General features: G+C 47.4%; 2 protein-coding genes across 3 annotated transcripts; one reads left to right on the top strand and one right to left on the bottom strand.

Moving 5' to 3' along the window:
* SEC13 (SEC13 homolog, nuclear pore and COPII coat complex component) lies at positions 1 to 6,575 on the bottom strand. 2 transcript variants are annotated; one of them, XM_035546679.2, is made up of 9 exons: positions 6,478 to 6,575; positions 6,170 to 6,214; positions 5,323 to 5,438; positions 4,717 to 4,868; positions 3,755 to 3,888; positions 2,839 to 2,972; positions 2,274 to 2,394; positions 1,319 to 1,465; positions 1 to 826 (listed from the first exon to the last, which is right to left on the bottom strand). In XM_035546679.2, the coding sequence occupies exons 1-9, from the start codon at positions 6,478 to 6,480 to the stop codon at positions 716 to 718; spliced, it is 963 nt and encodes a 320-aa protein (XP_035402572.1). In that variant the 5' UTR covers positions 6,481 to 6,575; the 3' UTR covers positions 1 to 715. The 2 variants fall into 2 exon arrangements, with proteins under 2 accessions (XP_035402572.1, XP_035402576.1); XM_035546683.2 differs by lacking the exons at positions 6,170 to 6,214; positions 6,478 to 6,575 and adding an exon at positions 5,601 to 5,754.
* Positions 6,576 to 6,883: 308 nt separating this feature from the next.
* Positions 6,884 to 24,840, top strand: LOC118248076 (cullin-associated NEDD8-dissociated protein 1-like). The gene is given in 16 exon segments (XM_035546674.2): positions 6,884 to 7,041; positions 8,543 to 8,686; positions 11,288 to 11,442; positions 12,383 to 12,506; positions 13,139 to 13,395; positions 14,014 to 14,119; positions 14,785 to 14,939; positions 17,047 to 17,339; positions 17,966 to 18,107; positions 19,321 to 19,838; positions 19,840 to 20,827; positions 21,208 to 21,303; positions 21,992 to 22,161; positions 22,277 to 22,441; positions 23,121 to 23,228; positions 23,420 to 24,840. Coding segments are annotated over 16 exon segments (3,717 nt in total). The 5' UTR covers positions 6,884 to 6,973; the 3' UTR covers positions 23,648 to 24,840.
* Positions 24,841 to 25,194: the final 354 nt, after the last annotated feature.

Genomic DNA, 25,194 nt, shown 5'->3' with positions numbered 1-25,194 from the left:
TTTAAGCAATAAGACTTTATTCAGTTGGTATCTAAACAAAAATCTGAGGTACAGTACAGAAGTGTGGCTAAAAAAAAAATCTCCAAATTGTATTTTGATTTGTTGATGTTGGTTAAATAACCAAGTTTGAGATTACCGTAAAGCAAAATACATATGCATTCCACTACTCCTTTTCATCTTCAGGAAAACATGGAGACTTTCATGTACCCACGTAAAGCATGTTATTTTCAGGAGGATCTAAGCACCATTTCACTACTGCCAGGCCGTCATCTCCTGTTGGTGACTCCACCAGCCCTCCCCCTCACTTGAATGGCCAGAACACTCGTCCCCTTGCACAGAAGAGTTCAGGCATCAGCACCGCGACAGCCTGCCTCCTTCTGTTCTTACTCAAGTGCTTGAAGTCTGACCCCAGCATATCCAATTAAATCCAATCCCTAAACCAGAAGGCAGGGTACTACTTTTACAGCACCAAGGAGTAGCACAAGGCACAGTACTTTGCTCTGATATTCACCTTTAATTTAAGGGAATGTCAATTAAGGCTGATTATCAACACATTGTAGCCTCCCAGCACTGGTTATAGAGTGCTCATAAAATTGGATAATTATTTCCCATGTTCATGTCCAGTTTAGATAAAACCAGTTCTCATCTGAGTCAAGAAACATTGCAAATCAGGTATTAGTGATCACTTCTTGCTGCTGGACTGCTCACTCCTGCATCACTGCTCATTCTGCTGCCCCTCTGTAACGGCAGACACTCCTCCTTGGCCCTTGTTGACATCGCTGATGCATGCCCACAGTCCATCTACTGATTCTTTCCATAGCGTGACCTCGAAAACAGAGCAGGAAGAAATTTCAGCCTTAACACATTCTCGGTTTCTCGTTTCCTTGTAATGATCACATCACTAGTTTGGTGATGGGCTACAACAACAGAAGTCAGGCATTGCAGGGTTGTCTAAATTATCAACTATTTATTGCTGTATACTAAACTATCCACTGATAAAGGGGGAAGAGGGAGAAGGAGGAAGAGGGAGAGAGTAAAATCTGGTGGTAGTATCCTACAAAATGAAATTAAGTCTGCATTTCCAGTCTCCATTAAGGACTAAGAATGCGCTGCGAGCAGTTTGCCAGGGGTTAGGGTTTTTCCTCCCCTTTTGGTAATTCAAAAGAAAAAACAAACAAAAACCAAAACAACACTCTTGCAGCAAAGCAGAATCTTTAACAGTCTTGATTCAAACAAGAGAAGTGAGAATACCCTATCTCATCCCAGCTCTTCTGAAAATATGACATGCAAGAGTAAAAGCTGAGGCAGCAGTACTCACTTTATTGTCTCCTCCAGACACTGCAAGAATATTTGCAGTAATGGACCAACTCACATGCCAGACAACATCATTGAACTTGTGCAGCAGTTTTGGTGACCATGAATTTCCAGAGGCATCATCACACGTCCAGATAAACACTCTGCCATCCTATAAAAGCAACAACGCTGAGTTGGTTGGACCGCTAGTTTTAACAGAAAAACCAAGCTTGTTTGCATTTCCGACTATGACTGTACTTGCAAGTCACAGCTCTGATAGGAGCTCTAGATGTGTTTACATCGATTTTTGCTCAACACAGCGAAGGGGCTTTGTTCTTACTACAGACAAAGGCAAGGTGTAAGTACAGCTCTGATGAGGAACACTGCACACAAGAGACGACTCGCAAACACCAGAGGAATACTCTCAAAATACATATATATCTGCTGGTATTTTCCTTTCCAATCTCCTGACAGCAAGTTAGCAGCTTACTGAGTCGCCCTCTTGCTATAAAATCAAGCAGTTCCAGAATTCCTATCAGCAGCAAAAACACTGGAGTCAATATGAAGCGTGAGGACATCAGAGCTGACAATGATTAAGAATGCACCTTACTAGAAAACAGTATTTTTCGCTAGAAGTGCAGTGAACTTGGTCTAGAGACGTTACAATACAACTTTAGTTTGAAGCCCTTCCTTATAGTGAGCCCCTTCTGCTCACGCTTTTCAACCCAAAAGGTAGTACTTGGCACAGCGCCACACCCACACAAACCTTTGTCCAGAAATACTTCCGTTGGGCCTCTGAGTTTGATGGGAACGGGACTCAAAGGCTTTCAAGCACAGGCCCGGATACAGAAGAGGATTACCAAGAGGACCTGTTACAACAGTTCTACCTTTACTATTCCTCTACTTCCTTCCCCTTTTCTCTTGTAAATGGGAAAGGCGGCAATGAGAGCCTGCCCCTGTCACTCCAATGGAAGCCTCACCTGTGAACAGCTAGCAATGGTACTTGTTGGCAAACCTATGGATGGAGCCCAGGCTACGTCTCGAACCCAGTCACTGTGAGCCTCCAGCTTCTGCTCTTCTTTCCACTGACCATCTTCTTCTCTGAAAATACATTTATACAGTTAGAAGGGTGGCGGCAGCAGCAGACAGTCATACCTTCCGGCTCTTGTTCCGGAAGAGAGTTTTTGTCGCTTTCAGACTCCTGGTTCATCCAAACAATACAAAGCACAAGCGTTTCCTACTCTTCTCCAAAAAGCTCTATGGCTTACACAAAATCCCTTCCAGTTACTGTGCAGAGATCTGCTATTGTCCAAATAACAAATGTAACCAACAATGATTAAAAAGCCACTTTTCAAGATAATATTAAGCAGGTCTGACATGAATTGCTGTAACTATTTGGAAGTCACCAAGTTGCTTCTATTTTTGAAGTACTTCTCTAAAAAGAATAATTTAAAATGAAAGCATAGAGGTGCCAGCAGGGATGTTCAGAGACTATAAAGAAGAACACATTTTAAAGGTTCTGAAGACTGGCAACCGAGCACTTACTTCCAGATCTTCACAAGGTTGTCACAGCCACCAGATGCAAATCTTTTGATGTAGTTTGGTTTTTGACCAGATGGTTGTTCTATAAGGCTGCCTGGTACAACAGCAGGAGCCCAGCTAACTGCATTACATCCAATCTAGTTAAGGGAAAAAAATGTCATTACTAAAAGTTGCTTGCTTTAAATAAATAGAAAGCTGCTGAGGGGGCAGAAGACACCTAGCATACCGTCTATTTTGGGGTGGGAAGAGGAGAAATAAGCCCTGTTTAGGAAACTAGGATTCTTGTGCAATGCTGGATGGACACTGGATGAGTAAGAATTCCACTTACAGTCTAGTCTCAACAGGGCATTTATTCAGAAAGTCTTAGGTAGCTAAGTAACTGTTTTATGGGCAAATATCATCTTAGATACGTAAACAGTGGAGACAGATTAAAAAATGGAAAGATGCAAGACACACGCAGTTGCTAAGATTTAGGAATGCAGCAGAAGGAATCTGTGGGTCCACAGCCCAACTTCCTGTGATTGCAAGCCACTGTCATTAATGGCTTAGATGCTTATCAAGGTTCGCTTAAGCAAAAATCCCCACTACTCGGGGAAAACACAAGTCCTGCAGTTTTTCCAGCTTCGGTTTATTCACAGCCAGATTGCAGGACACGTTCTTAGTATCAAAGCCATTTTCAGAACAGCACTAATGTTTAATAAAGGCATATTAGCAGTGCTGTTTAATGGCTTTCATGGGTCTTTTCTACTTTATTTTACTTACTACAAAGCATACCTTCCTACACTGGATTTATTTAAAACAAGTTATTTTTGATTTTGGAAAATGTTTCACATTATTTCGTTGTATTTCAGTATTTATCCAGTCTACACATTATCTGTAGCTCCAAGAACTCTGTACTGCTCCAAAGATGCAGACTTACAGTATGTGCGTTGCTGATCTTTTTGACTTCCCATTGCCCGTCACCTGTGTAGCTCAACAACGAAATGGCTCCGTCAGAGCTCCCGCAGGCCAGTATCAATCCATAGTCGTGTGGCGCCCAGCAGACGGAGTTCACTGAGGGGTGAGACAGACTGGGTTGTTACACAGTGACTAACTAAGATTAACTAACCAAATCACCGACTAGTATTAGTGAATAATGGAAAACTGCCTCTATTTTTGGCCCCATTTTAGAAGGAGACCACCAATGCGGCACTTTTAATGAGTTAAAAAACCCTGCCTATCCTCTGCAAGAGTATCACTGACTCTAGAGCGAAAGCTGACAGCCTAGCATAGTATTGGAAGTCTAGTTTTGTAACAAAACAAAGGCGTGTATCAAAGAAAAAGCCCTTTTCTCATTTTTAATCCAGGCCTAGCCTCAGAAGCATGGATCAAAAATGTTCTAGTCAATGCCTTTGAGGATAATACTGAACAGCAAGACACGTCTCTCTTTCCCTTCTCAGGTGGCCAGTATCAGTGTCGCTGGGCTTTGGAATACTAAGAAATGTGGAGACTTCTTAAGTTTGCCTGTAGGAAGACTGATCATTTCAACAAGACAGTCTCTCTTGGAAAACAAAACGGAGCATACTAAAACTCAGCTTCTTCCTTCCTTTCCATAGTGCATACAGTACTGCCTCAACAATTCAGTACCCTGTCTTGTTTATTTGAAACTAATTTATTTGCAAAACAACTCCTATGCAAACGCTGTATGAATCAAGACAGCTTATCCTGCAGTATGCCATTACGTGACTGTTTCCCCCACGCTGAGTAGACTTACTGCCTCTCCATTAATTTACCAGTCTGTCTGAAAGAGGCTTTCTTCCTTAACAACGATGGATTTATTCCAGCCTGAACCCCCCCCCCTTGTAATCCCAGTTTCACGTCCCAGCTCCAGACACCACGTACCTGACGAGTCGTGCCCCGTGTACTCGTATGTCTTTTCCCAAGTGCCATTTTCTTCCTTCCAGATAATAACCTTCCTGTCATAGGAACAGGAAGCCAAGATATTTCCATACATAGGATGAGCCCAGGCAACTTGCCACACTGGACCTTCATGCCTGCAAGAAACAGTATTATTTGGAAAAAGCTGAGAGAAACCCATTCCAGTTGTGGCTGTTTCACAGCCATCGTATCGTAAACTGGTGCTCTGCACGTAACTAAGACAATGACACAAAGAACACAAGTAACGCCAAGACGAAAAATAGCACGTAAGACTGCAAACAAAGCCACTACCATGGAAAACAATTCCAACCATTTATCCTTATGTTAGCAATTAAGATGGTGAGCTTACTTCTAGAAAATCATAAGTCTGAAGTTGGCAATGAATTAGAAAGCCGGTTGTACTTTTAACTGGCTCTCTGTCCCCTCTCACAGCTCCGAACAGTTATTTAGCAACAACCAGCCACAGGAAGAACTACCCCGGAGGAATTTACCGTGCATCCTATGCTACCGAAAGGGAAAATGACAAACTGCTAAAGACTTCTGCTTCCACTTCTTTTTAAGACACTTTACCCTCTTAGGTCCGCAATGAGGATTTGCCCTCCATTCCGAACATCAAAGATTTTTACGGATCTGTCTGAAGAGCAGGTCGCCAACCGAGTGCCATAGTAATCCATCTGAGCATCGTGCTGTAAGGCAACGAGAGAGGTGCTGTCAGCACACCTAAGTCCTGCTTTCTTAACAAGTATTATTACATTTTAAAAGTAGCTCTAAGAATTGTGAAAAGATCGCCAAGTCTCAGCATGACAGGTTAAGAAGGATAGTTTTTAAACAATCTACATAAAACGCACAAGTCCTTTTTTCCCCAGTCGCTGTTCTCACTACAGACGTCACGCGGTCAGAGCCCCGGGGATGCAGCGGTGACACACAGCACTCCAGGAGAGGCCAGGGACGTGGTGCCTCTGGGCGTAACGCCTTCACCAAGTAGTGTATCTCTGTTTCTAATTACGTAACGTTGGTGTAAAAATACCGAACTCTTTTATTTAGGTTTGAAACTTCACTTTTTAAGAGCAGTCCTTGCATTTACAAATCGCTTTGAAATCTTTCCTCCCAAGCACACGCGTGCATCCGCTCCCAGGTGCGTCTGGGCACAGAGAAATCAGCTCCGCCTCCTGAAGCTGTGCTCCGTCTGGTACACGCCTGTATGGAGTTTCACAGAAACAACGCGGGCACGAGGGTTTTAAGCGCCGAAGTATTTCCCCTTCCCCCGGTGGCTCCGTTCTCCTGCCCACGCGCAGAAAGGCAGCGCTACGGCACGCGCAGAGGCCGCCCCGCGCCCCGCCAGGACCTGACTCAGCGCCCTCAGCGGCGCCGGGCCGCGCTTCCCGGCGGTTAAACCCAGCGAGCCCCGCGCACTTACGATCATGTCCTCGTGAGAGGTGTCCACGGTGTTGATGACGGAGACCTGCGGGGGGAAGGCGGACGCTCAGCCGCGGCCCGGGGCTGGGCGGCGCCCGGGCTGCCCTCAACGGCGGCTCGGGGCCCGGTGCTCGGGGCTCGGCTCCGCGCGGGGCCTGGGACCCGGCCGCCCCCGGCAGCCCGCAGAGGCCGCGGCCCGGCCCGGCCCCGGAGCTGCCGCTCGCCCCGCCGCCCTCCCGCCCTTCCCTTCCGAGGGGCCCGGCCCGGCCCTCCCCACCCCACCCCACCCGGCCCCCGGCCCGGTGCTACCATGGCGGCGGCAGGCAGCGGAGGCGCAGCGGGCGGCGCGCCCGGCGGCCGCGCAGCTCCGACGTGGCACAGCGCCCCGCCCCGCCCCGCCCCGCCTCGCCCCGCCCCGCGCCGCCGCGCTCCGCCCGCGCCCAGGCCCCGCCCCGCGCTCGCTCCCGAGAGCGGGCAGGGCAGGGCCCCGCGGGACATGGCGCGGGCACGGCGGGGCACGGCGCTGCCGGACCCTGGCGCTGCCGGTGACGGCGGGTAACGGCGGGCACGGCCCCGCAAGTGCCCGTCCCGCCCCGTCCCGTCCCGTCCCGTCCCGTCCCGTGCCCCGGCCGCCCCGCCCCGCTCGGCTCCGCTCCGCCTGCAGGGGCCGCCCGAGGCCCGGGGCCCCTCCCGGCCGCCGCCGGTGCCGTCCCGCCGGCAGCGCCGCGGGGGGGCGAGGCCGAGCGGGCAGCGGGGGTCGCGGCGCGGCCCGGGCCCGGCGCCATCTTCCCGCGCGGCCGCCGCCATGTGCAGCGCCTCGTACCACATCTCCGGGCTGCTGGAGAAGATGGCCTCCAGCGACAAGGACTTCAGGTGCGGGGGCAGAAGCCCTCACGGCCGGGCGGGGCTCCGGACCCGCTCGTTCTGCGGGCCGGGAGCGCCGCAGCCGCGGGGGTGAAACGGGGCCTGGGGCCGCCGCCGCGGGCTGCCGGGCGGTGCGGGGCGGGGCGGGGCGGTGTCGGTGCGGGGCCCGGGTGCTGCCGGCGCCGCGTTGGGGCCGCTCTGAGAAGCGGCGGACGGCCGCCGGAACGCCTCCGCAGCGGGACCAGCGCTCCGGTTGCTGCCGGTGTTCGTGACGGTAGGAAAGAGGAGGGGCGCTTCCTGGCGCTGGGGGCCCTGGGCCCGGGATGCCCTGCGGGTGAACCGTTAAAATCAGCGGGCGCGGAAGACTCGGCCCGCCGGCACAGCGCGCCCGCAGCATCGGCCTGGAAGGCACCGCGCGTGCCGCAGGTGATGCTGTGAGGTCGCTTAAAGAGAGATCGGCGGTGTCCTGAAAGCAGGTCGGCTTCAGCAGCTGGTGCTCTCCCGGTACTGAACTCGGGGCTTCTGAGAGAAGCCGGCGATGCGGTAGCTGCAGCCCGCAGCCGGTGTTGCGAACAAGATGCGCCCAGCGCGGGGCGGGCGCCCCGTTACAGAGGTGTTTCGGGCCCAGTCCCTGCCGCACACGGGGACGTGCGGCCCGTTACCTGCCTCCCGTCCCGCAGCACCACGCCTCACGCGCGTCCCTCGCACAGGCGGGTCCGACGCCAGCTCCCGAGGGCGCGGTGGGCAGGCTGGCAGCGCGCAGCGGGTGGGAAGCGGGACGTGGTGCTGCGGGAGGTGCTGCTCAGCCCCTGGCCATAGTTGGTCATGCTCGTTGTGTGCTGACGTTGAACCAAGTGCAGCTCAGGAGCTCCTGCGGAGTCAGAAATACATTGCGTACTGTTAACGTTACAGGTCAGAGTCTCGGTTTTTCTCATTTTGGGTTTCTGGCGGGTTAATACCACAGAAGCCCCTCGTTCCAGATGTACTCAGCTGCTACTCCAGAAAAGGCTTGTTGTACACTGAAGTTAGCCTCGTACACCAGGGCAGCATTTGTTCTTAGATGCTGAATGAATTACATCAACGCTTGATTTAAAATGGATGTGTCACTTGGTAAATGAGGGGGAAGAGCTGCTCTTTGGTTCCTCTTAGACATCCATCCCTGTGCCGAGGCTAACGTTAGAGCAGCTAATATACGATAACCGTACTTACGTCTCTCAGAACCTCGGACTTCTGTGCTAGCACCTTTTACATTTCCTTTCTCCCAGAAAAACAGATGCCTAACCAGAACTTCTCAATATCCATTTTGACTTTGTCCCTGTTAGAAAACTGTATTGACTAAAAGCCAGCTGAGATTTTGTTTCTAGTTCTAAGCTGGAATGATAGATACTTGCTTGGTTCTGCTCATGGGAGAAGAAAGTGCAATCAGAAATGTTCATTTGTTCATTGTCATGCGAAGGAGATTCGTCTGTGGCTGTATATCAGCTGATCCACTTTTCCTATGTTCTTTCAGGTTTATGGCCACCAATGACCTGATGATGGAACTGCAGAAAGATTCTATAAAACTAGATGAAGACAGTGAGAAAAAAGTTGTGAAAATGCTTTTGAAATTGCTGGAGGACAAAAATGGGGAAGTACAGAACCTCGCTGTGAAGTGGTAAGAGCCTTGGCATCAACTACCGTGTTCCTTGGCAACAATAAAGCTGTCACAGACTCCAGAGAGTGTGTTGGAGCGCAGCCTCGTCCTGCAGCGTTGGCACCTTGCTCCAGCCTCCCTTTGAAGGGGCTTCCCCTCTCTGTGCTTGCAGGCACAGCAGTTTCTTTCTCTGTCAGGATTCAGAGAGGGTGAACGTACAGATACCTTTGTACAGGCAGTAGGCAACTTTGGAAGTCGTTCAGTGTTCGTATTATGAATCTTACCATTTTGAAAATATTATGACTAAGGTTTTATTTCTTCAGAGACAAGCTTAGCCTAAAATATTGGACATCAAGCTCCCGTCCTTTTCTGGGCTTTGAGATCCAATGCTGAATTTCCCAGTGGTCCTGTCTTTCTTAGAGATGGTACTAAACTGATGACGTGTAGCCCTTCAGAAGTGGCAGTTGTTGAATTACAGGTCCAAATCCTGTCCTTCAAGAGCATTTTCATTAAAGTTTATAATGCACTGCTTGTTGTTGTTTTTTTTTTTTTTCCTGTTTTGACTCGAAGTGTAGTCTGTGCTTTGCTTTGGACCATTTGCATATATTTTTTCAACCCAAATGAAAAAGGCAGGAGGTTCCATTATTAATGAATCATCTGGTGAAGTGATCCTACTGCTGACATGTTCTTTCCTGTCTTTTTCCCCCAGCATGTCTAAATGGGAGTGTTCATTCTAGAAATGAAATTGAATGGGTCAGTTCACGCACAGGGCTCCAGAAAGGTGGGCCATTTAAAGACAACTTTGGGTTCCTGTATTTTTTCCAACTGTGGATCTTAGTCATATTCCCTTCTTTTCAGTCATATGCTACTTCTGTCCCTGTACTTTCCCTGTGACCTTTGGCTCTTTCTTCTTGATTCTGACTGTCCTGACTTTTTCCCCAGCTTTCTTGGCCTTCTTCACGTCTCTACCAGCTTTGGGTTTGTTTCTTTTGTTTTTTAAAAGAAAACTGTTGGGCACTAAACAAAAGATAAATTTATTTGCCTATTTATCTGTGGTTGCATCAGGAATATGTCCATATTCATCTAGAATGTGATCATTAGAAAGTAAACATCAAAATGAAACCAGATATATTTCCTTTTCATACCTAAGGAAGTGCTTGTAACAGTAATGTGCAGTTAGTTATACCCAGCCGGGTGGCAAGGATCTCTAAGGAGGAGAAATGTGACATTCTGAAGGACACTGGCAGTTGATTTTATTGTGTAAAACTGAGTTCTTATTTCTTCAGAGGAAATCTGAAATCACACTTCGCATCCAGTAAATTGACAAATTTGAAATCCATATGAAAACCTGATTCTAGTTCTGCATTTTGTTTTGTTTCAGTTGAGATGAGTTCCTCAGCTTCTCTGTGCTTTCAGGGTCCCCGTCTGTAAAACAGTTCTTTTCTGGTCTGTACTTAGAGGTATAAAGTTGAACACCATTTGTGCTTCACAAAGTCCTATTATTAAGTTCTTATTTTCTAACTACTGTATCTCAGAGAAGCTACTCGGACTCTAAAAAGCTATTACTGTCCTGATTTGTCAATTTAAGAATAGCCTTACACGAAGCAGGCTGTGTTTGTGTACTCTGGGAAGCGCTGTGCATGTAGTGCTTGCCAAGCACTGAAGTGGTAATGGTGGTGTGCCCGCAGGGGGACAGCCACCTGTGCAGAGGTGTTCCCTACAGTTTGCATTACTGTGGTTATGCCAGAAAGGAGAGAGAAAGAGAAGTCAAAATGCGTTTTTGTTCAAGGATTCTATAAACTGTGTTCTGGCCCTAAGCACTGTAAAGGGCTAGCACCATGTCTTCTCATACAAGCTCTTAAGAAAGCGGGAATCATCGAGGCTGATGCTCTGTCAGTGTTGTTCAGCTCTCACGGAAGTCAGGGGCTTTTATCGCTGACGGTGACAGAAGCAGAACCCGTCTCGTGTGTAAACTTCAGTGAGAGGAGGGTATGTAGAAAGCTTGCGTGCCCCTCTGTCTCTTTTGGGACCATAGCCTGTTGGTAGCCCTTTGTTACGAGTTGTATGGACACGTAGCATGGATCAGTCCCCGGGGAACAGGGGTTGTGCCCTAGTATGAGACAGCATACAGAGCCAAAAACTCGAGTCCCACTTTTCTGTGCAGTGTGTTAAAAAAAAGGAAAAGCAAAACTCCACAAAGGCAGATTAATCCTTTCCTTCACTCTGTTTTCCATCTTAACCTGGCTGTGTGGACAGCATACTGAGGTGTGGGGGGGGGGGAAGTGAAACCTTCATGAACAGGTTATCTAAATATATTTTTGTGCTAGAACAGGAACACGATGGGATTTGTAGAACTGTAGAACCCTGTTTATAGAAATGGTTGTACTGCACGTGAATCACCGGGAGCTGTTCGATTCCCCTGTGTTTTCTGAAACCAAAGGAAAGGATGTGCATTGTACATCCTTTTGTACGTTGTACAGGATAGCAGTACTCAGTGCAGATGTTACGGGAATATTTGCACTTGGGACCGAGATGCCCTTAAGGAAGAGTGTGCCCGAGCATCCCTTTTGGTGGTGGAAGCAGCCTTCTTCTGCTCGTTCTGACTGGCTTCTCCTCCTGCAGTCTGGGCCCGCTGGTTGGCAAGGTGAAGGAGTACCAGGTGGAAACCATTGTGGACACGCTGTGTACGAACATGTTGTCAGACAAGGAACAGCTGCGGGACATCTCCAGCATCGGGCTGAAAACGGTCATCTCCGAGCTGCCACCAGCTTCTACAGGTAAGACGTCTGTCCCTGCTTGTCAGACCGAGGCAGTAGGGAACCCCAGCCTTTGGGAAACAGGAAAGCGGGTAGTTCAGAGCCTGAAAGTTACAGATCCCTTATTCACCTGCTGGAGGACAAGAAATACCGTAAGGAGGAAGGACAGCAGAAGTTGAGTTAGAAATGTGATTAAAGATTGGATGAAATGAAGACTCTTGAACTGGTCCCCCGCAGGATGCTTATGTCTGAAACCACATCTGAGTTCTTGGAGAAAATCATTTTTGTTTACGGCAATCCTAAAGCACGCAGTGTGTCAGGATACCGCTGCTCAGGCAGCCTGGCAGGGCTGTTTGGTCTCGCCATCAGCAGTGCCAGCACTGCACCACCTCCTGTCTGCAGCCCTGCAGGACCAGGTTTTCTGGCCGCCACAGCTGCCCTGTCTGCTTCTCCTGCATTTGGAACTAAGTATTCCAAAAATCTAGCAGCATTTCAGGAGATAACCCAAGGCTTCCAAAGAGTTAAGTTTCTTCTGCAGCCACGTCATGTATCCTTGGCTGTGGCAGTGCTGCTGGCCTGCTTTAGAAGCTGGGAGGAGAATGAGAATTAGTGTGCAAATACTTGCTGAACTCCTCTCTCAGATTCTGCAAAATGTTAAGCTCTTGAGAGGCATCTTTTCAGAAGTCTTTATTTAACACACGTCACATGAACTGAAACTGTTGCAGGGTAGCGACAGATAAATCATCTCCTTAAGGGTTGGGATTGACACTGTGTGGGTAGAAGGCAGCAAAAGCAGTGTTGGTTTGCTGCAAAATAGAGGGTTGGACATCTCCCTCTGTGCTTTCTTCACCTAATTTGTTGCTTTTTTATTGTTTGTTTGTAAATGTAGGAAGGGTTGAATGGTTCTTAACAGCATAAAAACTTCTTTTTAACTGACAGTGGGGAAAAATCTCTCTTGCAGGCTCCACCATGACAGCAAATGTATGCAAAAAGATCACAGCCCAGCTGACAGGAGCCATTGGCAAGCAGGAGGATATATCTGTGCAGTTGGAGGCTCTCGACATCCTGTCAGATATGTTGAGCAGGTACCAAAGGATTTCCTTTGGCAGCTGGGTACGGCAGGGGGCTGCTCTGTATGTGTTTGCTTCTGATTTCTGTATTTCCCTAATCTTACTATGAGGACTTAAAACTAAAGGATTTGGGTTGCCTGCTACAGGGGAGTATCTCAGCAGAGCAGATTCCTCAGCAGGGATGAGAGACAACGTTTTGAGCCCTACTGTGCTTGGGAATAGTGTTAACAGTGGTGAGGGATCCCACAGAGGCTCAGTTTAAGTTTAAGCAGGTGTAAGGAGGGAGAGGGCAAACCAGGGAAGTTTATTTTAGCCCTGTGATCTGATTGCACATGCATTTTTTTTCCTGGCTGCCTCTCTCTCTTGTTATATAAGTAAGAGTGGCAGTGTCATATGTCAGCTGCATGCAGGAAATTATTGACAAACTCCCAGGTCACCCAGAAGGACACAGCCAAAATCAAAATATTCCATGATGAATGCAAATAACCTCTCCCTGCGTTGTACAGAACACCAAAACCACCCTTTTCCTCTCCCTCCTGCTGTATGAAATCTTCATGGCTGAAGGGTTTTTTACATTTTTTGCTGGCAAGGAAGCTTTTCCTCTGACACATTGACTTTCAACTTCTGTCTTGTTCTGTTGCTTGCAGGCTAGGGGGAACTCTCTACTCTTTCCATTCTTCCATCCTGAACTGCCTGCTTCCTCAGCTGACAAGCCCCAGGCTGGCTGTACGTAAAAGGGCCATCGTTGCCTTGGGTCATCTTGTCTTGACCTGCAGTGGGAACATCTTCTCAGAGCTCACAGAGCATCTCCTCACTGAGCTGAAGAAGAATGAGTCTACCTCAACTACCAGGACATACATTCAGTGTATCGCTGGCATCAGTAGGCAGGCTGGACACCGCATAGGTAGGACAAGTAGCTTGAAATGGTACTGGGAAATGTGCATGTATTTCAGAGCAGCTCCTTTTTTTAATGGTAAAAGAAGTATGTTCGCTCTGTTCCTGATGTGTTAGTGGGTTGTGCTTTGTGATTCCCTCCGTGGTTCTGATCTGGCTTTGACCTCCACTTGGAAGGGAGGAGACACCAAAGTAACTCTGTGGCTGCCCTTCTGTAGTGCATTTCATCCCAAGGTCTTCAGCACTTTCCTGGTCTGAATTAATACCTCTGTGAATTAGGTCAGTGGATTCATCCCGCTTTAAATAAGAAGCTAAATGGAAGGCAGCATATTTGATTACTTGTCTAAAAGATCTGCCAGAACCGGCATTCAGCCCTAGAAGATTTCTAGGCACGGCTCTTTCCTTGACTGAAATGCCAACAAAGAGCTGAAGACAGTGAGCAGGGGTCACCTGCTAAAAATCTCTTTAAGGCTGTTTTTCGGTGGGCTGCTGGTTCCTTTCCCCAGGGATCCAGAGGAGGAATGCTCTGCCAGGCATGTGAAGGAAGTGGCAGACAGCTGAGCTGTTGGCAGCTTGGATACGTGACCGCTGGAATGTATTTTACTGCTGCTTACTTTGTCTTTCCCAGGAGAACATCTGGAGAAGATAATTCCTCTGATTGTTCAGTACTGTAACGTGGAAGATGATGAGTTGAGAGAGTACTGCTTCCAGGCCTTCGAGTCTTTTGTAAGAAGGTGTGTGCCCTTGAGGAACAACCGTGCACCATCCTGTGCATCGGTGTCCTCCTGGTGTAAATATCTGTACTTCCAGCATCCAGGGCTGAGTGCCTGTGGGGAAGGAGTTCACAAATGAAATCTCTTCTTTACATGCAGAGTTGGACATGAGTTATGAGCCGTTTTACTTCAACACGCGCGAGCATGTTTCTGTATTGGTTTTGCAGGAGTGGGACAAGTTTTCCTTGTCCTTGGGGGATTTCTCAGGAAGAGGAAATTGCCTCATTCCTGGTGTGTGGAGGGAGTGGGAGGCAGGAAAGGGGCTCAAGTAGAGGAGCTGCTGAGCTGCAGCTTTCCTGATGTTTGGTCAAAAGTTCAGGGCTTGTGTTGGAGAAGGAGCCCTTCAGAGCTCCTGAGGTTTCCTCCCACGAAGGGAGGACTGAACCAGGTGGTGAAGGCTATATTTTTTTCCCCTTATAGAAATTATTGCATCCTTCCCAGGAGAATGTGGCCTTGCTTTGTGCGCAGTGAGAAAGAGCAGCTCTGCTTTAATTCATGTTAGCAAAATGCTTAAATAGTCCATGAAACGTTTTGGGATCCTTTTGAGATGGATTGTGTTATTTGGATATTTAAAACTGCTTATTATTTGATTTATTAACTCTTAGGATTTTTATTTGTTGGGATAGGTGCCCAAAGGAAATTGACCCCCACATCCCTAATGTGATGGGGTTATGTTTGAAGTACATCACCTTTGACCCAAACTACAACTATGATAATGAAGAGGAGGAAGAGGAAGAGGAAGAAAGGATGGAAACCGAAAATGGGGAGGATGAAGAGCAAGGTGCCTGCTTGTGAGGATGACTGTGCTCAGCAGAACACTGGTTAACATTTCTCCCCTTCCTGCATGCTGTCCCCTTCTCTGATGTTTCTTTTAAGATCTGTGTCAAGACAGTTGTGTTGAATAGGTTATTTCAGCTTACCAGTGGTAACAACATAGCTGTATGTGCAAAGTTCCAACGACAATTCTGAACTTGTTAGTTTTATTTTTTGCTGCCAAGCACCTCGGATCTCTGCCTGCCTTAGGGAACAGGGAAAGCACTGAAAACAGTGCTCTGAACTAGCTTAGTGGAGAGCTAGGTGAAGGGAGCGTTGCCTTTCCTGTCCCTGCTGACGGTAGCAGTCTCTTAGAGCTAGCACAGCAAGCAGCCAGGTTTGACGCCTGGCGATCCCGAGGAGCAGCTGCTCTGCCATCCTGACCGCTGGAAGCGCTCCCTCGTGCCTTGCAAGGTGTCAGCGCTGCTTGCAGCCTGCCAGGCAGACCTCGGGCTGCTGCTCCAGGCAGCCGATGGGACCTGCAGGGGTCGTTCTTCAAAGGGAGGTGTGAACTCTGTCCTTCCTGAATGCTCTCTGGTTCTGAACTTCCGCTGCTGGCACCAAGTGCTCGGTTCAGCTGTAGCCCTGGTTCCTGCCTGTCCTGATAGTTGAGCTCTAGTAGGTTTAGGCACGCGCGGGGGAGATGTCTCCGTACTGGGTTCCTAACAAAATGGTGTTTCTTGAAAAGAAAGATGTTAGAGGCAGATCTAAAAATTGGAGCTAACAGCTGCGCACTCTGCAGGATTCTTACTGTATCTACTGGGGTGCTACGCAGTATTATTACCTTTTTTAACCAGCCAGCCAGCATTTGTTGCTTACTTGAGTTCCAAAAGGCATTGGATATCTTTGGTGTGGTCTCTCTTAAAAGACCGGACAAACTCCTGTTTTCCCTGATCACAGGGGAGGTCAGGCAAGCATTCCTTGCTCCCAGGCTGTTGCAGCCGACACCCCTGCCAGGTTTTGTCACAACCATGGTGGTTTGTCATCGTGGAGCTTTTACTTGGTTTCTGGGTTGCTTCCTCTTGTCTCTGCATCTGCTAGGCTGCTTTCAGTACATACATGCTGTTCGTGAAAACAACGGCCAGCCAAAGATGGACTTTGCAGTCACCTGGAGGCTACAGAAGCTATGCTCTTTGTGAGAATGGTTGCTTCTTTTCTTTTCTTTTTTTTTTTTTTTTCAGGAAGAGATACAGAGATATTTGCAATTTCGATCTAACAGTTTCAGTGCAACCTAACAGCCTACAAATATTTTAGCCACACAATTATGTTTTTACTAGAAGGTAACTATTTTGTACTACTTTGCAGCAGAAAAAAGCAAAGCTACAGTCCTGAACCCTTGAAAGTGTCACCCTTAAAAACATGTTAGTCATCAGTGAAAGCCCTCTGATACTGTCTTAAAAGGGTTCTTTTGTTTATTTTCAGACTCTGTTTAGTTTGAGGTGGCTGTCAAGATCTGGTGAGATGAGAGGTCTGTGTTTAAAGCCTGTTAGCTGTAGAGAGCATTTCATAATGTTGCTATTTATGGCTGCATGAAGTGTGACAGCTAAGAGCAAAAGTTATAACCAGTTCCCTGGAAGAAAGGCATTTTTGTTTACTTTCATACTAATCGGGGTACGATCTTGGCTGTCGTCCTGGAGAGTGTGTTAAATGTTCTGCCAATAACATTGTAAATTGTTATGCTGTTTTGTGCCATTCAGGGATTGCTAAGACAAATATTTACGTATTTCTGGCTTTAAAAATGTGGGAACCTTGTTCTTCCTTCAGAACAAAAGCCTTGATGCCTGAGCCGAAGTGGCTTCACCAGTAAGTGTAGTAGTATTAAGGTTTGTTCTTTGTCAGCTCTTACTTGGAACAGAAGAACCTGACATCAGCATAGGGCAGTCCCGAGTCCTACTTGCTGTCTGTAATGACGTTTGTATGGACAGGCTGTTCTGGGCAATTCCATGTTCCCAGATAAGCGTGAGTTACTGGTATCTGTCTGGTAGCTGGAGAGGGAAGCTCGGAGGCATCAAGTGACCCTCTAGCTCTGATTTTCTCCTCATGGTGCGTCCTGTTTTCCCTTGTGTTCTTTCCAGAAAGTGATGATGAGTACAGCGATGATGATGACATCAGTTGGAAAGTCCGCAGGGCTGCAGCGAAGTGCCTGGAGGCCATTGTCAGCAGCAGGCACGATCTCCTTCAGGATTTCTACAAAACTCTTTCCCCAGTTTTGATAAGCAGATTCAAGGAGAGGGAGGAGAATGTCAAAGCTGACATCTTCAGTGCTTATATCGCCTTGCTGAAACAAACACTGCCCGTCCAGAGCTGGCGGCATGCTTCAGATGCCTCTGGCAAAGACGACATTCCCCTGACGATGCTTCAGAACCAGGTGCGTGAGGAGATGGTGGGCTGCATTAAATCAGAAAGCAATAAAGAGAAGTAGATACCGTGCCACTGATGAGTATGCCTAGTGGGTAAATTGGAGAACACAGCTGAGGGAGCCCCTTGGCACACAACTAGGAGGAACCAAATCCCAAGGGTTAACAGTTCATGTTTTTTCCCACCATTCCTGGGGAGAGAGTATTGAGCCAGTGCAAGAGCACTGAGGTATGATCTCCGTTATCCCCCCTGGGTAGCCTCTGACACATTTGCAGACTGTATGACACATTAATCTTGGGGTAAAATGATGATCTGATTGTATTTCTTTAATCTTCCCTGTTAGGGGATAACACCAACTTCATGATTCAGTTTGTAGAATGTGGAAGAGTAGAATAAAGTCCCTCCAGCTCATTAGTTCACGTATCTCTTGTTCACATGAACTGTCTTGTAATCTTTCCCTAGTCCATTCTCCTCTAACGAGCAATTGTGTTGTTTCTTGCTGTCTCTTGTCAGTTCTGTTGCTGTGCCTTTAGTGCCTCTGGCTCAGCCGAGCAAGCTGCTTTGGCAGCATAGCTCTGTGCCCTGGAAGCTGGATGACTGATGTGTTTCTTTCTGGTTTGCTTTTCCAAATTGCAGGTCCCCAACATCGTCAAGGCCTTGCATAAGCAGCTGAAAGAAAAGAGCATCAAGTCAAGACAGAGTTGTTTCAGCCTGCTGACAGAACTGGCCAATGTTCTTCCTGGTTGCCTGGCAGATCACATCCCTGCACTAGTGCCTGGTAAAGCTTATCTGTGGTCTGCAGGTGGAAGAGCGGGGTTGGTTCCGTTAGTTCATAGTAAAACCTGTACTCTTCTTATGTGCATGTTTTATTTCTCAGTATTGTCTGTGTTCAGTTTCAAGGCATACGCGTCAAGTTCTGCTCCTTGTTGATACACTAAACAGGTTCCAGATCAATTCTTGTTTCTGTCGACTGCTGACAGACAGGATGTCAAGTTCACTTCCACAGTCCCCAGAAGAGAGACCTTTAGGAGGGCCTGTTCCAGCCTCCTTTGAAAGTAGCTGGAATTACACTGCTAGCATGCTGAACTCAGTAACACATGACATTTTCTTTCACAAAATAGAGTGACGTTAAAAAAAAACGTATTGACTGAAGCTTTTATGTGTACCCCCACATTTTCCACAGAGCTTTCCTTTCCCATAGATTCATGAAGCAACCCAGGCTGCTGGAAGGCTTACAATACTGAGGTTTTGTCTTGGCTTTTGGAGCATCTATATTAGTAAACATACCAAATGTCTCCTGTGATTGTTCCTGGGCCCAAGCCATGCACCTCTCTCATGAATTAATAGATTACAAAAAGCATTCAAACCAAGAGTCAAGCATAACTTCTGGGATGGCAAACAGTGCTGTTGTAAATGTTTCTGATTAAGTCTTTATGGAAACATAAATACGTGCCATAGAAAATGGACTTGGAAGTACGTCACTTCTACAAAGGCAGTCAATCTATTGAACCAGAGAAATGTAAAAGTCCCTGCTGCTTTTTTTTTCCTTAAAAAAAAAAAGAAAACAAAAAAAAACCCTTCCCACAGAAGAGTAAAGGAAATAAACGTGAAAGGACATTACAGCTGTATGGAGTGCCTGTTGAGGTTAGATTTTCCCAGTCTTAATTTCATGCCGCTTTTCTCCTGTTTATTTGTACCTTACTAACAACCCCTCCCCATCTCAGCCCAGGATAACTTTTCTAATTGAATTTTAAGTAGCTGTGTAGCCAGCTATCCGTGACTGCTACAAAGAATGTTTATGTCTGAATTGCCACTTCCCTGAAAGCAAAAGGACTGTAAGGATAGTAGCTCTCTTTAACGGTACATATCTTTTGTGTGAGCAGAGGAAAGAAAGAAAACAGACTCCAACTGTGTTCATTTTCTGTTTATTTGTTTTGATTAAGAACACTTAGTGAAATAAGGCAGCATTCTTTCTTGTCTCTTCTGCACAGGTATTGTTTTCTCATTGGCTGATAAATCCAGCTCCTCCAACATGAGAATTGATACGCTATCTTTCCTTCATGTTCTTCTTTGCAACCACCAGCCAGAGGTATTTCATCCTCATATCAAAAGCCTGTTACCTCCAGTTGTGAGCTGTATTGGAGACTCCTTCTATAAGATCACTTCAGAGGCTCTGCTGGTTACTCAGCAACTTGTGAAAGTTATCAGGCCTTTGGGCAAGTCTTGCACTTTTGATGCCCAGCCATATGTGAAGGACCTTTTCCCTGGTACTCTGAAACGACTGAAGGCTGCTGACATTGACCAGGAGGTGAAGGAGCGTGCTATCTCATGCATGGGACAAATCATTTACAATCTGGGAGATCATTTAAGCACTGATCTCCAGCCAACTTTGAAGATATTTCTGGAGAGGCTCAAAAATGAAATCACCCGATTGACAACAGTCAAAGCATTAACCCTAATTGCCAGTTCTCCACTTAAAATAGACTTGAGACCTATTTTAGGGGACGGTTTTCCCCATTTTAGCTTCCTTCTTGAGAAAGAATCAACGTGCCTTGAAACTGAGCACTCTGACTGCTCTGGATATCCTGGTGAAGAACTACAGTGACAGCCTCAAGCCTGCCATGATAGAGTCTGTGCTAATGGAGCTCCCTGCTTTAATTAGTGAGAACGACATGCATGTTTCCCAGGTGGCAATCACCTTCCTTACTACTTTAGCTAAAGTTTATCCGTCCTGCATCTCTAAGATCAGTGGTTCCATTCTTACTGAAATCTTTCAGCTTGTTCATTCACCTTTGCTTCAAGGAGGGGCTCTGAACGCTATCATAGACTTCTTCCAGGCTCTGGTGCTGACAAAGACGGCCGCCATGGGCTGCTCGGAGCTGATGAAGCAGCTGACTGCACCTATTTACTCCTCGGGTTCAGCTGGGGCGTCAGTGACGTTACACAAGCAGGCGTATTACTCTGTTGCAAAGTGTGTGGCGGCCCTTTCCTCAGCCTGCCCCAAAGAAGCCCCTGGGATACTGAACCAGTTTATCCAGGATGTAAAAAGCCCCAAATCCAGCTCTGCTGTAAAAGTGCTAGCCTTCCTTTCCCTGGCAGAGATGGGGCGCACGATGAACCTTAGTGCTCAGAAAGAGCTCAAAACGGTCATCCTGGAGGCATTCACTTCTCCCAGCGAAGAGGTGAAATCTGCAGCTTCCTACGCGTTGGGGAACATCAGCGTTGGAAATCTTAAGGAGTATCTTCCCTTCATGCTGAAAGAGATTGGAAGCCAGCCCAAGAGACAGTACCTCCTGCTGCACTCTCTAAAAGAAGTCATCAGCTCCTCTCCAGCCGATGGCCTCAAACCGTACGTGGAGGACATTTGGGCTCTGCTTTTCAAGCACTGTGAGTGCACCGAAGAAGGGACGCGCAACGTGGTGGCTGAATGCTTGGGGAAGCTGACTCTGGTGAATCCTTCTGAGCTGCTGCCCCGGTTGAAAAAACAGCTGTCATCAGGTAGTGTTACGATGAGCACTGCTGAGAGTAGGGAAATACCTTTTTTTTTTTGCTGGAAAGTGCTTCTGTAAGCTGCTGGTGGGTACAACAGGGAGCAAAGCCAGTCTGTAGAGGCAAGAAGGAAGTGAGGGATCTTTGTGTGGGAGGTCAAAGGGAACACTGGGTTGCATGGGATGCAGGAGGGCGTTAGCAACAGGGACTGCACATGGAGATTGTGCTGGGACAGGTTTTAAATAGAGGTTGTTAAGACAAATCCTCTGTTCTCCTATGTTTTCAGTGTGCTTGTAATGAGAGTGAGAGCAGAGTATGTGCTACAAAGTTACAGCAATGATTTTGTCTCTTGACCTGTCGCTGTCTTTTTCTTTCCATCTTCATCACAGGCTCTCCACATGCCCGGAGCACAGTGGTAACTGCAGTAAAATTCACCATTGCAGATCAGCCTCAGCCTATTGATGCTCTCCTGAAAAGCTGCATAGGTAGGCTAGTACAAATCACAGTGTAATCTGGAAACAGATACTGGTTTTGTTTAGCAGCTTAGGGATTTTTCACATCTATCTGAACCTCATCTAATCCAGTTAATTTTCATCTGTGCTGCTCTGCTTTTGGCATTCAGGAGGAGGACCCTCATGTGGATCCTTGTTAAATGCTCTTGGGCATGTTCCATTGGTGACATTTTCAGGGAGCCTAAGTTCCCCCCACTTTCAAACTTAGGATTCCAGCATTGTGCAGACAAGGATCTTGTAAAATGTAACCTACATTAAAATGGCCTTATAGCTAGGGAGCCTACGTCTTGGATCCGTTGTATAAAACGGGGCCTTCTAATTCAAAGAAGTCTAATCTGAGCAAGTTAGATCTGGGCAAGAAAGAAAGAACGCCTTCCGTGAATACTGAAGCTTCTGGTTTGACTTTAGGATGAGGTCTGTGGTAGCTAGAATCATGCTGGTTGTTTTTATGCCCAAATGCAGAAAAGTCGTGATTCTTTCCTTTACTATATCCCAAATGAACGCATCTCTAATGTCTTTGTTAGACTGTGCCCCTAGAGTTATTTGGCATAGATGTGTCACATCCAGGCTCCACCAAAAATACGTTGCGGTTTTGGGTCAGTTGCGAGTGCTTCTTCTAAAACTCTGCAGCAGGACTAACTGGTGTGTTCGTATCCCCCAGGGGACTTCTTGAAAACTCTTGAGGATTCAGACCTGAATGTTCGACGCGTGGCTTTAGCCATGTTTAATTCTGCTGCTCACAACAAACCTTCTTTAATACGAGAATTACTAAATGCAGTTCTCCCCAGCCTGTATAGCGAAACAAAGGTCAGAAGAGAACTTATCCGTGAGGTATGTCGTTAGTTTGGCTTGAGAGCAATACGGCAGCGACTCGGTGCACGTGAAGCTGAGATGGAGCTGTCACCCTGCTGTTAGGTTACAGCTGTATTTTTTTTTCTTGTTTAAGGTAGAAATGGGGCCATTCAAGCACACAGTGGACGATGGCCTTGACGTGAGGAAAGCTGCTTTTGAATGCATGTATACGCTGCTGGAAAGTTGTCTTGACCGGCTGGATATCTATGAGTATCTGAACCATGTGGAGGATGGGCTGAAGGATCACTATGACATTCGGGTGGGTAGATGCTTTGCCAGAACTGCTGGAGGACAGTGAAGTAGATGATGTTAGTTCCTGGGAACCAGGGCCTAAATTGAGCTGATGTGTCACCACGGCATAGAGTGTGCCTGCCACATCTGCTACAGCTTTCTTCTGAATGTTTTCCAGCCCTAGCTTGACTGTCGTGGCCTTAAAAATACAACCCTACTGTAGCTGGCTTTACAGGAAATCTACCCAAGTCTAGAATATCATGAATTGTCATTTACTTAGTGCAGCCAGTGATACTATACCAAAAAAAATATATATATATTGTTGATGGTCTCATATAGGAAGCACTATATCCTTCTCATTCTATTTACCTCCACTTAAGGAGGTGCAGCAGTGGCACAACCCCTGTGGTGAATGCATCTGTTTCTCCCAAAAGCTCTCAGCACTCTGCAGACACCAGAGAGGAGGACAACTGGGACCAAAATCTAACTGGTTACTGCTGTGCACTGGCTGCTAACAGGCGCATTTCTAGTAGTGCCCAAAATCTTATTAAAACCCCTTACCCAAGTGCAAAGCAAACCACTCCAGCAGAGGTGCCGTGGAAGCAGCAGGCAGCACGACACCACAGGTCAGGCAGATGCACGTTCACTGCTGTGTCGGGGACTGGAGGGCGTAGTGAAGCAGCACCTGTTTTCCCTCCTCTCTCCAGATGCTGACTTTCATCATGCTGGCTCGGCTGTCCACACTCTGTCCTAATGCAGTCCTGCAAAGGCTCGAGCGACTGATTGAACCACTGCGAGCAACGTGCTCCACAAAGGTAACAGCAAAGAGAGTGTGACACACGAGGGGTGGGTTCTGTGCTGTTACTCTGTCACTGCTTCCGAGCAACCTGCTCCCCACATTCCTTTGGTCAGAAAATGCACGTCCCTGCACCTGCTGGTGCGTTTGGTTTTGTGCCTGTATCATCTGTTCTAAATCCCAGCTAAAAACGGTGCCTTTGATTTCTAGGTAAAAGCTGGTTCAGTGAAACAGGAGTTTGAAAAGCAGGACGAACTGAAGAGATCAGCGATGAGAGCAGTGGCTGCTCTCCTGACCATCCCCGAAGTAGAGAAAAGTCCAGCAATGGCTGAATTTTCATCTCAAATCAGATCCAATCCTGAAATGGCATCGCTTTTTGAAAGTATTCAGAAAGATTCTGCTTCTCTGCCCACCACAGAATCGATGGACACAAGCTAAGGTTTTGCTTGTCTGCTCCATCACCTTCCTGTCCTCACCGCGCATTAACCCAACAGATACGCCACAGGGGGCTGAGAATGTCAGCTTTCTGCAACAGCCCCCTGGAAGGCATCGAGTGCTGACAGGAGAAAACAGCTGAAAGCATGGGACATCTTGCTGAATTTCAAAATGTGGGAGATCAAGGGAAGCATGTCCCTGTGGAGGGGAGGGAGTGGAAGATGCCTACGTTAAGTCTTCAGCAAGCTTTTAGAGGACTTACGAAGCAACCTGAATTCAGAATGGCTCCATGAAAAATGGAAACCGCTTCCCGAAGTATTTCCCTACTGCAGTACAGAGAGAAATAAAGCCTTTTTTCTTTTTTTTTTTTAAAGCACTGCATATGCACTTTTTATCCCCCGGTTGCCTGAAGAATGTGTTTGTATCGTTTCACTAAATAAGATGGCTAAAAACTAGATGTCTTTAATGGGTGAGCATCAAGCGGAGGTAGGGCCTGTTTGAGAAAGAGGCAGGAGGTTTGCGTTAGCCGAGCTCATCACGCCGTAGCTTTCCCACACCGGGCTAAATTTGTAAAACGTGTACTGATAGTTAAATATTTCTGCAGTGTTTTGGTGATGTGAAACTACCTTGCTTATGGTTTCCTGGTTTTGACTGTAAAATACCTCAATGAGCTGTCTTCCAAAAAGAGACGACTTGATTGTATTACAACAATAAATCACCCGCTAAGCTTTTCTTTGCTTGAAACACTGACCTCTTCCCCCCGCGGAGCAGCTCGGTGTTTCTCTCAAGTGACAGCCACCAAGGCACCGATCTGCTGTGACCTCTGGTCATGAAATTACACAGCGGCATTCGCAGCAAAGTTCACAAAAGTATTCTAGTATCGCAGAAGAGATCCAGGTCAGTCGCCAGGTTCCAGAACACACAGCAACTCTTCCATCATTTGAAAGCCTTCCCTAAAGCGGCTGTTTTGTTCAAATGCAGCTTTGCACAGGGAAGAAGCTTTAAGAAACAGGAAGGATGTAACAGCAAATTAGAGAACGAGACTACCATGACACACCTCTGGTAGCCATGGAGTTGGAATAAGCTTTCGTTTCTCCATTTCTGACAGCGGGTGATTTGAAAAATATTTATAGTGCAGTGTGAAAGAACATCCGTTCTGTTTGAGTGGTACCTGAAAATAAAAGTATAGCCGTGGAGCCGCGTGCATTCCTGAATTTGTTAGCCGTCATAATGACACTGCATTCCTACTGAGTCTACCGGGAGCCTAAAGAACAAGGAAAAAAGAATTACGTGCCTTTTCCTTAGGCTCTACTAGGAGTTCAGTTCCTTCCCCTTAGGCATGCTCAGAAAGGGGATCTGGCCCCAGTCCACCTGAAGCGCAAGTACCCAAAAGGAAGCAAGGGCCTTAATGAAAGCAAGAGCTGCACAGAGTGCGCTGCTGCCACCCTGCTGTCAGGCGGGCACCAACTGTGGGTGCAAGCAGGGCCGCAGCCCTGCCGGCCAAGCCCCAAGAGGCCGGCAAACCAAAGCCTCCCCTTCCGTCATTGAAA

Source organism: Cygnus atratus, chromosome 10, assembly GCF_013377495.2.
Source record: "Cygnus atratus isolate AKBS03 ecotype Queensland, Australia chromosome 10, CAtr_DNAZoo_HiC_assembly, whole genome shotgun sequence".
NCBI classification, from domain to species: domain Eukaryota; kingdom Metazoa; phylum Chordata; class Aves; order Anseriformes; family Anatidae; genus Cygnus; species Cygnus atratus.
The sequence above is the reverse complement of the archived record's forward strand: the minus strand, read 5'-3'. Positions and strand labels throughout refer to the sequence as shown.

Excerpts from the sequence above, each read along its gene's own strand:
- SEC13 (XM_035546679.2), bottom strand. Across the intron at positions 2,973-3,754 it reads AGATCAGCAACGCACATACT|ATTGGATGTAATGCAGTTAG; the intron begins GTAAGTCTGCAT and ends TCCCTTAACTAG. Across the intron at positions 2,395-2,838 it reads AACCTTGTGAAGATCTGGAA|AGAAGAAGATGGTCAGTGGA; the intron begins GTAAGTGCTCGG and ends ATGTATTTTCAG.